The sequence below is a fragment of the Molossus molossus genome, unplaced genomic scaffold (genome assembly GCF_014108415.1).
Source record: "Molossus molossus isolate mMolMol1 unplaced genomic scaffold, mMolMol1.p scaffold_m16_p_10, whole genome shotgun sequence".
Lineage (NCBI taxonomy): Eukaryota > Metazoa > Chordata > Mammalia > Chiroptera > Molossidae > Molossus > Molossus molossus.
In genome coordinates, this window is record NW_023425345.1 from 85,670,259 (window position 1) to 85,683,440 (window position 13,182).

Below are 13,182 nucleotides of genomic sequence, written 5' to 3' on the forward strand. Positions count from 1 at the left end.
AGTATCATTTTTATGAATAAACCATGTTTTTATATTGAGCGCTTTTTAATATTAATGCCTCCTATCAATTTAGTAGTCATGAAACACCCAACAATTAGGTTTTAGATTAAATGTAATAAGTACACATGGTTGAATAAATGAGAACAGTGTATTAATGTGCAAATCTCTGAGGTGATCTGAAGTCAGTTAACATTTCAAGTGGGTATGCATAATGAACTCCGTATTTTTATCAAATTACTATCTGTTAACCTCCATGGGTCTGTTCCTGATACCCAGAATTTACATCAACAACACGAATCCCAGCTACCTTAAGATGCTACAGCATATTGAAAGTATAACTAAGAAGAATTCATGTTTCTAGTTGTTCCAACTTGAGGATAAGGTCCAGAAAATCTGGGAGTTAATTGGTCTTGCAGAAAAAAGAACATATTCCAAGTAAGTGAGAAAGCTCTTTTACTATATGTGTGCACACTATTGTCCTCAAGGTTATGCAACCTCAGAGAAATCCAAGTAACTACTCATCATTGAAAGAATAAGAAAGTCACATAAAATTATACAAACATTAAAAAATAATTTTAATGTTATTTAAAATTCTTTAACAATTTTGGAAATAACTTTTTGCTATTATTTTTTTTTTTTTATCCTCACCCGAGGATATTTTTCCATTTTTTGCACAGATAGAGTGGGAGGGAGAGAGAGGAAGGGAGGGAGAGAGAAACATCGACGTGAAGGGCCACATCGAGTGGCTGCCACCCGCACGACCAACCAGGGCCGGGGACAAACTGCAACCGAAGTACGCGCCCTTAGCGGGAACCGAACCTGGGTCTCTCCGGACCGCAGGCCGACGCTCTAACCGCTGAGCCAAACTGGCCAGGGCTTTTTGCTATTATTTTAATTTTTATTACAAGTAGTAGAATGGCATGTTTCAGGAAAAAAAGCTAAGAAAAACACTTCTGCATAATTTCTCTAGAATTGGCTTTGCAATATATACTAATATACTTTTAAGTTTCAGCATTAATAATTTCCCATCCTTTCTAAATTGTAGTTAGCACCAATCATCTTCATGTATTCTTCTCCCTCCCTTTGCAACTTGAAACTATGTAACATTAATTTTATGTTCAACATGATCAATGTATAAAAGGCCATCCTTTTAGAAATATATTGATTTATTTTTAGAGATGGCCCTCCTACAACAGGCCCCCACGCTGTTCTCTGTGTCCATCGGTTATGTACATACTCATGTAAGTTCCTTGGTTTATCTCCTCCTGCCTCCCCTCTTCCCTCTGAAGTCTGTCAGTCTTCAAAGAACATACTGCAATTACGTTATAATGAATTTTCCTTTCTTGATTTCCAAAAAGGAAACCCATTACAAATCAAGAATAATGAAACCAAAGGCTTCTGTGAACGGAGGGGAAACTAAATGTAATTCCAAGATTAAAAACTATTTTTAATCAAAGGAAATGCCTGCCCGGTCAAACACTGCCATTTAATTTACTCCATTTGCTTTAGGACCATCTGAACTAATTATTAAAGTTTAGGTTAAAAGCAACTCAGTAGCTACTGTAAGTGACAACTATTTTAAATCACCTGGCAAAACAGAGACTAGTGAGCAGAGCTTATTTCGACTGAATGCCTCTGAGGGTTACCAAGCCTGCTCCCATACTTAGCTCAAGGGGAAAGACAAGCTTGCTATAATAAACAAGCAGCAACAGTATGTACACCAGTATAAAATATTTCCTCATATCAACCAAAAATATATTAAGTAACTTGCAACATTTCTTTTTTTATTATTCTTTTTTTATTGTTGAAAGTATTACAGATGTCCTCCATTTTCCCCGCAATGATCCCTTCTCCTCCCCACTCCCACCTCCCTCCTGCTTTCCCCAAACTAATGTTATTTCTTGATCTAAAGATACTTTAACTGCACCAATCCAATAGTTAACCCATCTTTAATATCACAAAAATTATGGTACAATCATACAAATAGCCAAGACAATATAAGCATATTCATTTATAAGCCAAGTATACAGTCCTCTCTGCACAAAGAAGTAAAATCAAATGCAATAAAACTCACCTTCATTGGGAGATGTTTTCAATCTGGTGCAAATTCCATAGACATCTCCATAGCTTTCCTGTATTTTTCGTAAAGCATCTGTAGACCTGAGCTCCATGAGAGCCCGCAGTTCTGCGAGCGTAATTCCAAAGTCTCCATCATGATTAGCTTCCTTCAAAGAGTTTTTTACTCCACTATATGAAACAGAGTTGTTTGCCATGTCGCCCATTACAAGGATAATTTTTTAGGAGGAAAATGTTTCCCAAAAGATTCTAATTTTCACTTGATATATTTCCAAGATGAAAATCTTTTAAATATGAAAATCTTTCTTAAACCAAACATTCATTGTATGACTTTGTAAAGCAGCATCAGCATTTCCCAGAGAAGTGTCTTGACCTTTGACCCATGACTAGTTTTTCCACATCAATCATGAGATATGTACATCTGTAAGGAGAAAATATAAATTACTAAAATTCATCTTACAATATTGTGCATGTAAGCAAATGTCATCAGGTAAATTAATCAAAGCACAGCATTTAATTATAAAAATATTTTTAGCTGTAATCTCATGCCCTTAAAATGCTTCGTATTATAAAAGATCAAAGTATAATTTCTAAATAAAATTATGTATCATGTGACTAAACAAAACTGCATTTCACATGACTGAATTTTATGTTTCATTCAGCATTACTGTTATTAATAATTATCATTAAGTACTTATGTTCCAAGCACCATGCTAGTTGCTTTAAATTCATTCTCATCTAATCATCACAATTTAATCCCATCAGATATTACTCATTGCTCTTTTAAGAAGAGTAAGCCTCAAAGACACTGAAGAGTTTCTGTGCAGTCACAAATACTTGAAATGGATGAGCTGGGATGTCTCTAAGCCATGTTCCTTCTAATACACAGACCTCTCTTTCCAAACATTTCATATAGGATAGCCTCTGGAAGGGCAAAAAGTACAACAAACCCTCTAATATGCTTTCCTGAAATTCTCTTTCAGGACACCAGCATCTTTTGTCTTCCTAAAATTATCTTCCACCATGATCTTTGTCACATGTCACTACTTCTGGTGTTCCCTTGACCAGGTATCTAAAGAGGTTCTCAATTCCTTAAGTCCCTTCTTACTGACTGTTACTTTATTTTCTTTCTTGGCCCTTAGTATTATCTGAATTTACCTTGTTCGTTTGTTTTTTATTTGGTTGTCTTCTATCAAAGTCTTGGTTCTGAAGGCCAGGTTTGTCTATTACTGTATGCTGAGAACCTAGAACTGTGCCAGGCACGTGGCAGGCATACAATAAGCATTTGAGGAAAGAATGGGTGCATTGCTTTACTTTTCTTAAAAACCTTTTCCAATTCTCTTACTCTATACTACTTAAAGATGAGCTCTCAACTCTTCTTTCTCCACGTATGTCCTTAAAATAATCACTTCAAAGTTAACACGCCCAACGATGGATTCACTTTATTCCCACATTGGAGAGCCCCCTCCCTCAATCACCAATATCCTGATTCTATCCACTCTAGTTCAGTCAGTTACTGAGTTGGGTTAACCCTTCCTTTGAAAAGCCTCCGTCTGTCCCCCTATGCAAATTATAATCACTACCCCCCAGGTTCTCTCTCATTCCAATATCTCCTGCACCCAATTCCTTTTGCTGCCACATTTCGTTTTTTTAAGTAGGCATCATGCCACTGTATCTAAACCCACAGGGTGAAAATAACACTCATTGCTCATGCCTATTTCGTATTCAAGCCTAAGCTCTACTTTAACCTATTCAACCCCATGTTCCCTGCTTAATAAATATTTCACAAATAGGAACTGGAAAAGATTACTGGCACATGCAACTAATCTTCAGCTGTTGTTATGGGGATGTTTGGAAATCATGGTTATCTCATAGTTCAGTATCCATCAAAATCACCTGGCAAGCTTGTTAAAATACAGATGCTGGGCCGTACCTCCAGAGTTTTAGTTTCAGAAGGATTGGAGCAGGCCCCATAACTTGCATTTCTAACCAATTCCCAGGAGATACTGATGCCATTGGTCTAGGAAGCACACTGTGAAAGGCACTGGACTGGAGATTGGGCTAAAACTTTGGATTCACACCAGCTGGTTGAGGACGACTGGTGGAAGAAATTCTCCCTACCTTGGGTTTAATTTGCAGGCATATGATAGTTATGGATTCTATAAGACATCTGCTTTCATGTCTGCTCCCTCCCATGTCATAAACCCTTATCCTTGCCCAATTATTACCAATTTAATTAATCTCCTAGGCAAAATGGGTTTCCTCCTACTCACACAACAATAATTATAATAATCCAATTTCAAAAACTGGAGAGGGAGCTTACTGATAATCTCCTTGAGTTTTCACACTCCAAATTTGTTGGCATCTGAACGAACATCACACTAACTCTATACTAAATTGTTATCATTTGTCCAGAGATAAAATAATTAACATGCATAAACCTGTGTGTTAGAGGCATGTATGTCATCACTGCTCTGGTTTCCACAAAGAGAAACTTCCTCAACATTTCCTGGCCTCTGACCCACCAATTCCCACTGAGGTGAAATGAGCTGCCTGATAGATTTTCCGAGAGCTATTAGACATTAAGTCACTTCTTCATCTCTCAGACTCCTTTCGGGAGCCAGATGTCTGCAGGACTCATGCATTCTGGTCTGCGTTATCAGGGGCAGACCCTCAGGTTAAAAAACTTGTTGTTCAAAGTGCCTGGGGTGGGGGTGACTAACTGTTTAGTTCTGGGTTCCATAATAGCGCCTCACTGTTGTCACACAAATACCATGTCCTTCATTTCAGCTTCTGTCAGTAATAAAACTAATATTTTTATTCCAGCGTGTCAATTTTCATCTTTTCTCTTGACAGACTTCAAGCAGGAAAAAAGGGTGTTATTTACCGGGTGCCGTTAAATTCCTCAACAATGAGTACACATAATAAAGCTAATACTTAATAGAGCTAGGATCTGAATCTCCATTTGTGACTCAAAAGCCATGCCCCTTCCACTAGACTGTTTCCACTTTAAATCTTTACATTTATTAGGTTGAAGCGGAAGTCTTCTTCGGTCAAAAAACAGTCAAATAATTCCAAATGTGCCAATTTGTCATAAAATCAGAATTCAAGAAGCATTATAAGTTATTTGCCACCTCAACATTCTTTCCCCCCATTTTTCAGCAATTGCCCCACTTCTCGTTTAGAGATCTGCCCTTCCCAAATCTCCCCGCAGTCTGCGCCCACGTCCAGGCACCGCCTGGTTCAGGGAGGAGGAGGGGACTCAGGGGCCAACAGGTAGCAGTGCGACGTCTGCTGTGACCCCAGGGGGAGACTTGCTCCTTGAACTGAAGTCTGAGATGTAAAAGCTTCTGTGAGAGAAGGGGCGACGTAGGGTAAAAGGGCAGAAAGGAGCCTGTCGGAGCTGGCTCAGGTCAGGTCAGTGCCAGAAGTCTGCCCCTTCCCGATCTTTTCAGTACTTTGTCAATAAATTCCTTTTTGGAGTTGGGTTTTTCTATCACTTTCCAACCCACAGAACTTTAATAAGTACATGATTCCCAAACACGTTCAGTTCCCCCACTGTTTAAGGAAACGAAAATCCAGGCAAAAGCACCAGATATGCAAATGAGTCACTTTCCTGAAGTGACGATTTGCTTACCTACCAATTCTATATCAGGGTGTTGTCTATTTTTAGGTTGTCTATAGCCTCATCCAGCCACCATTTTTCTCTCTTCCTACTCTCCACTCTTTCATTCACCAAAGTGGATTGACGGAAATGCTACAGACAACCAAAGAGTTTTGCCTTTCACTTGTTAGCTACAATATGACAATCAGGAAGAGATACACTATTTGGGATTGAGAAACAACAGAAAGTAAATATCTTTTTTGTTTCTATTTGTTCTCTGAAGGATTCTGATCTTCCATTTAAAAAGCTTAAGAAGAAATGTTAAGTGGAAGCCGACCGAGGCCCCGAAAGCGAGCAATTTTAAAGAAAGCACGTAGCCACTTCACACGGGCCTCTTGGCCTACATACCTTACAACCCAGAATCCTAAAATGACATCTCTGATCAAACCACTGCTGGTAGTCTTGAGAGATTATGGTAAAAGAGATGTGATTTAAGACCAGTTAGGTGCCCTGGCCAGTGTGGCTCAGCTGGTTGAGTGTTGTCCCACGCAAAGGTTGCTGGTTTGATTTCTGGTCAGGGCCCATGCCTGGGTTGTGCACCTCTCCCTCCCTCCCTCCCTTTCTCTCTCTCTCTCTCTCTCTCTCTCTCTCTCCCTCCCTCCCTCCCTCCCTCCCTCCCTCCCTTTCCCTTCCTCTTTCTCTATAAAAATCAATTTTAAGAAATCTTAAAAATAATAAAAACTAGAGTCAGGCCAAAGGGTTACAGTCTTCAAAAAAGAAGGTAGATTCCAACTGCCACAGAAACTTTCCAGTAATTAGGCAAGGCCACAGGAGGACCAAAGGATGGCTGTGAGGTCCCGGTCATGAGTCGGGCTCGCAGAAAAGACAGCTTTGTTAAATAACACAATTTCAATTCCTTCTTGAATTCAAAAGGTCACTTGATTTATAGATCATTGACTGGACATAGGGGCATTATCTGGACTCAACCATGATAAAACAACAAAATCACGTGTTAGAAAAACTAAAATGAATAGAAATGGTTAAAAATTACGAGGTAAAACATGGAGCTCTAAAAATGATTATTAATATTGTATAGTAAAGAGATTCCTGCAGGCAAGATAGAAAATACACGCTAATGTAATGAAGTGTGTTAGAACAAGAGGAACAACTGGAAGGTGGTTTTTAAATGATCACTGTGTTCCTAATTCTTGACTGTTCTAAACTTCAGTGATGGGAAAACACAGAAGTCCTATTTCTCCAACCTGTAGATGACATGAAGCTAGGTAAGTCAGCAAATAATCAGATGACAGAATTGGGACCCAGAAAGAAAGGTGGCAATGAGAAGCAAAACTTAATTGGTACAGAGTTTGGTTTTTCCATTTAATTCCAAAAACATAATTGTGGAAATAGGACACATAAAAAACAAACAGTATGTATTCAAAGGCAAAGGTTCATTTTGCTCAAAGCTCAGTATGCATTACTTGTTAATTTAACAGGATGAAAGGGCTTTCCCCACCATCCCCAAAGCTGTCTTAAGCAGTAATGACAAGAGTCTAACATCTAACAAAGGGAGATAACAGACATATTCTACTTTGCCTTGCACAAAGACACTTAATATAATGTTATAGGTTCATCTAAAAAATATGGACACAATAGCAGTAAATACATACCTCGTTAAATGTGTTAATACATGTAAAACTATTTGAACTTAGCCTGCCACACAATAAATGGTAAATACATGTTATCTATTTTTGTTGTTGTTATTTAAAAATATTTGCAGATACATTCTACAGAGAATACCCCTCCCATTAGAGGGATCCCCCAAGCCATTTCAGATGAGGAATGTTTACAGAATTACTTCTAAACCTAGAGGAAAAAAGAATCCTGATGATAGTCTAAGAGAAATGAAGCTCTGCTATGCGGATAAAGCACATGATAACTGAATATATCAAAAAGATTAATGAATGAAGGAGAGACACCCAACTTTTATTTGAATTATAGGTAACAAGCCCACTAAACTGCATTGGTAAGATCTGAATTACCATGAAGCACATACTGTAAAATAATGATGAAGAAAATGTTGCAGAATCAGGAAACCAGTCCACTGAAGAACTAGAAGGAATTTAGTCTAGGAGAGGAATGACTTATGGTAACTGTCTTCAAACATCTCAAAGTTTACAGTGTATAAAAGCGACTGGATATAGTCTGTGGAGCACTGAAGAACACAACGAGAATGAAAGGAAAGTTACAGAGAAGCAGAGTTTGGGTAAGGCAGAAAAAGTTATCCAAAATTGGAATGGGTCTATAACAGTTAATTTTATGTAAGTGTTGGGGTGTCCAGATACCTGGCTATACATTACTTCAGGTTGTGCCTGTGAGGATGTTTCTGCATGAGATTAGCATCTGAACAGGTAGACTAGGTAAAGCAGGTTGCCCACTCCAATGTGGGCGGACATCATTCCATTCCACCCACAAGAAGGGGAGGAATAACAAGAAGGGGAATTCACACCCATTCTCTGCCTGAAGACTGGAACTGAGACATCCATCTCCTGCCCTCGGACTGGAAATTACACCATTGGTTTCCCTTAGACTGAACTAAACCACTGGCTTTTCTGGGTCTTTAGCCTGCAGATGGCAGACAGATCGATCCTGGGACTTCTCAGCCTTCATAACTGCCTGAGCCAATTTGTCATAATAAATCACTAGTATATATATTTACACACACACACACTTCCTATTGGTTTTGTTTCTCTGGAGGACTCTTATTAACACAGGATCCCTCAGTCAGTGAGAACTCCCTATCCCTGGAGTTGATCAAGCAAGATACTAAATGAATGCATGGAAGAATGTTCAACACCTGAAGACAGCCCATGCCCTTTTTATGATAAATTTAAGCTGTTAAAATCCATTCCTATTTTAAAAGAGAACATCATTGGTCCCAATCTGTAGTAAGACTGATTTATATATGTATAAACTGACTTTGTTTAGCACCCCATTCTCCATCGATCCTATTTAGCTTTTAGGTAAGATTACTTCAGAGACAAAATAACCCAGACAAGAAAAGTTACTCTTTCTTGTGTCTAAGATTGATATATACCATCTAATTTGAAAATATAGTAATTGTGGTCATAAGCTTAGGAAAGTCATTTAATTTCAACCCTAAATTTACACAAACTGGTTATAAATCACACGTAATATACTTGTTAAGAAATAATACTTTCATTTGTCGCTTAAAATGTCCTTTGAGTCAACTAATGATTCCTATGTAATACTGCTTTTTTCAAATCACTCCCAAATCAGAACGAAAATTAAAAACTAACATAAAAAATTGTAGACTCAGCCCTGGCTGGTTGGGCTTAGTGGTTAGAGTGTCGGCCCAAGGACCAAAAGAGTCTCAGGTTCGATTACGGTCAAGGACACATACCTCGGTTGTGGTTCGGTTCCCAGCCCTGGTCAGGGTCGTGCAGGAGGCAACTAATCGATGTGTTTCTCTTACATCTATGTTTTTTTCTCTTTTTCTCTTTCTCTTTCTCTCTCTCTCTCTCTCTCTCTCTCTCTTTCTCTCTCTCTCTCTTCTTCCCTCTCTCCCTCACACTCTATCTGAAGATAAGTGCAGAAATATCCTCGGGTGAGGATTAAAAAAAAAAAAAATTTGTAGACCTAAATCTTACTCTATTTTCTAATGTTTATAGATTTTTTTAACTACTTCAGTGTATGAAGTTACTTTTGATTTCATATATTCTTTTCCAAGAAAATTCAAACAGTTCTCTGAAGACATGCATACTGAAACAGCTCAATAAAAAAGGTCTTTGGATTTTCATTTGATGTACTAAATAATTTAAGTGTTAAGCTAAATTTCTATTTGCCAGCTTTATTACATGTCCCAATAAAATAAATTATTTATAAAATTTGATTCTATAGGAACACAAATTATTGATTTTTTTAATCCTCTAAAGACAGCCTTTCTTCATTCATTTAAGAGAATATTTGTTTAAAAGTTTCTAAATAAAAATATCAAACATAAATTTTAAAAAGCCAACATTCTGTTAAAAAAATGGTTAAAAAGGAAAGAACCACAGAATTTGACAGCTCTACCCTTAGAGATCATATTCAATTGCTCATAATCTGCTTCCAAAAATAATAAAAATGCTTATAATAAAAGAAAGCAAGCATTAAATACTCAGAAAATCATTAAAAAGAAGAGCAAAAGACAAACATTTAAATCATGGGATAAATCATAACAATATATAGGTTTTAAGACAGCTTATGATCAGGGAAATAACGGGCACTGTACTTCAAATGGATAACAATGAATCCATTCAACTGTACGATTTGATGGACCAAAAGCTAAAAAAAATAGCTGCCTGCAACCTTTTAAAAAAGAACACCCAAGAAATCTCCATTTTATTAGTTTTTTCTTTTTTCTTCTTAACATAAAAATTAATTCAAGTTCCTTCATAGACAAGCAGCTGTGAGAAGAGGGTAACTAGTCTTTTTTTTTTTTTTTAATACTCACCCGAGGAGGAAGGGAGGGAGGGAGGGAGGGGGGAGAGAGGGAGAGAGAGATTGATTGATTTATATTTTAATCCTCACCTGAGGACATTTTTGCATGTATCTTCAGATAGAGCTGGAGGGAGTGAAGGTGGAAGAGAGAGAGAGAGAGACAGACATCGATTGGCTGCTACCCGCACAACCCCAACCAGGGCCGGGGATGAACCGCAACTGAGAACCGCAACTGAGGTACATGCCCTTCTTGGCCAGAATTGAACCCTTTGTCCAAAATGGCCTCTTTGGTCCATGGGCGACGCTCTTACCACTGAGCCATACTGGGCCAGGGCGGGGGTAACTAGTCATCACAGCTGTTTCACTGTGGCTGCTATTGGCATTTTATTGACAGACAACACTACCTCATAAATTAAGAAATCCAGCTCACCCCACCCAACTAGATGCTAGCAGAACCGTCAGTGTGGACAACCTGACACTCACCACCTTAAATGTCCCCTATGGGGGTTGGACAATACAACTATTACATAACTCAGCCTAGACACAGGCCCATTAGATTGAGAGTTTATTTAAAGGCAAAACCATGCCTTACTCACCTTTATCTCCACATCTTAGCAAGAGATACTATGATATACTTCAGTGTTCTTAAAAAAAACAAAACTCCTTATACCTGGATTCACACCCTATAATTTTTAAATCTTTGAACATTAAAATAATTTTTAATAAAGATGTACTATAAACTGCTAAATATGAGTACTGGAGTGTAATATCTGAGTCATGGCAGAAACAGCAGATGATCTAATATAATGCACATCAATGAATGGTAGGGACTTTCTCTTATACTCTTCTTATAAGAGACTTTCTTGTTATATTCAAATTATTTCATTAAAACACTCCAAAGCACCAATAATTAACCCAATTTTAATATTACTCTGAACTCTTATCTTTCACTTTTTAAGTGGGACTTTAAAAAAAGCATATATACTGCATAAAAAAGCATAAACACTTTAAAGCTTGTGTAGAAAAGTAATTTTTATCAGGTGAGTAAAGAATGATACAAAGAAGAGTAAATTCACCAAACAGGATTTCCACTTTATAAAACAAATAGAGCAGAAAAACAAGCACTGTTCACAATGCCTAATTAGTTGCAAAAGGTCACGAATACTATTTGCTGTGTCTGTGGGGACTAAAATGAGTCCCAGTCCCCTCAGTAAGTTACCTTTATCACCTACTAGACTCTTCCAGAGGCAGACACTATACATAATCCTTTGAAGGACAAGTTACAGCTGCTGCCAATAATAAACTCAGATGACCACTTCTGCAAATCTCTAAGGGTGGGACACAAGTAGAATAGTGGAGGCACCAATTTGTTCTTCCATTGCAGCGATTTTCATTCCATGTGCTGCAACAATTAAAAAAAATGATTTTTTCTTTATTGATTTTAGAGAGAGAGGAGAGGGAGAAAGAGATGGAAACATCCACCAATGGCAGAGAACATCGACTGGCCACCTCCTGCATGCTCCCCACTGGGGATCTGGCCCATAACCTGGCCACGTGCCCTGACTAGGAATCGAACTGGTGACCTCTTGGTGTATGGGTCGATGCTCAACCACTGAGCCACACTGGCAGGGCTGCAACAATTGTTAAAACATTCAATACTTGACTATTCAGGGGTACTGACCTCTCTTCCCTTGAATTGTTCAATCAAAAAAAATGTCAACAGCCAACACAATAGCCGTCTGGTGTGAATGAATCAAAATTACATCTATTTTTTGGATCAGATAGTTGAAAAATGTATATTTGTGTGTGTGGCAATATTGTAGTAATTAGTTTGTGTGTGCCATGAGATGAAAAAGGTTGAAAATCACTTTCCTATTGTATATAGCTTTTATCACACAGCTGCAATGATTTGTTTACCTCTCTGTCTTCCCCCAATGAACTGTGATCTCAAGGCAGGGTTTGTATCATTTATTTTTAACCCTCAGCACTGTCTGGAATATAGTAGGTTTAATGTTTATTTAATAAAAATGTTTCTGTTTGAACCTTAAGCCAAAAGCCAATTTGAAAGACAAGTTTACAATAGTAAACAAGGATAATCCAAACAGCAGAGCAAAACCAAACCTCACAACCCTATGTTTAAAATAATATGATAGGGGTGTAGTCAGTAAAGAGAAAGTCATGGTGTTCAAAGAGCTTTCAAACCACCTTGGTATGCAAGATATATAAAATGTAACTTTCCTTTAAATTCCTTTAGACAATAGAAATTAAAAGGTATTTCAGATTTTCAAATGAATTATACAATGACTGCTACACGACAATGGTTTTTAACCAGATCCTAGATACTTGAGGCTACATACAAAGTAACAATGCTGAGTTTCATAAACCCCCAGAAGAAATGATAATATATTTACTTGAGAGAGATAATCTGTTAGGCTTATCTATGCTAAATTAAAATGATACCAAATCAATCATAATAAACAGAGCAATCAGGTCTAAATAATAAAAATCTTACCCAGTTAAGGCAGTTATCACTCTCTGAAATTTGCTATTTCTACTTTATTTCCAACTCACAGCTCAACACATTTCAATTTAGCGTCTTCTCCTGTGCTGCATTGAAACTACTCTTCAAGGTGACCACTGACCCCTCTTGTTCCTGTATCTAATGGACATATTTAGTCCCTCTTATCTGTCCGACAGGCAACCTTTGCTACTGCTAACCACTCCCTCACTCTTCAAATGTTCTGTTGCCTTAATTTCTCTGATGCTTGACTCTTGTTCCCAGCACACTGCTATCTCTGGCTGCTTGTTCTCATTTTCCACTGCATGTTCCTCTTCTTGAATAATTGTCAAGGGAGTCAGTGGGGAGGGGTTGGGTGGCAGTGTAATCGTGACCACAATTGTTTTCATCTGTTTTTAGTCAGCGAGCATGAGATCAGTTTACAGATGATAGTAAAAATTTATTTGCATGTGGCTTTACACGATTTATTTTTTTCTGATTC

The 13,182-nt window shown here is 37.8% G+C and overlaps 1 protein-coding gene across 8 annotated transcripts in view; it reads right to left on the reverse strand.

The window, feature by feature from the left end:
* The window catches only part of ATP2B1 (ATPase plasma membrane Ca2+ transporting 1), a 133,254-nt gene that overhangs the window by 64,983 nt on the left and 55,089 nt on the right, over positions 1 to 13,182 (reverse strand). For all 8 annotated transcript variants that reach the window (XM_036251241.1, XM_036251242.1, XM_036251244.1 and 5 more), the window contains exon 2: positions 2,075 to 2,497. In XM_036251241.1, the coding sequence (XP_036107134.1) occupies positions 2,075 to 2,282 (208 nt within the window). In that variant the 5' untranslated portion in view covers positions 2,283 to 2,497. The remainder of the gene's footprint in view (positions 1 to 2,074; positions 2,498 to 13,182) is intronic.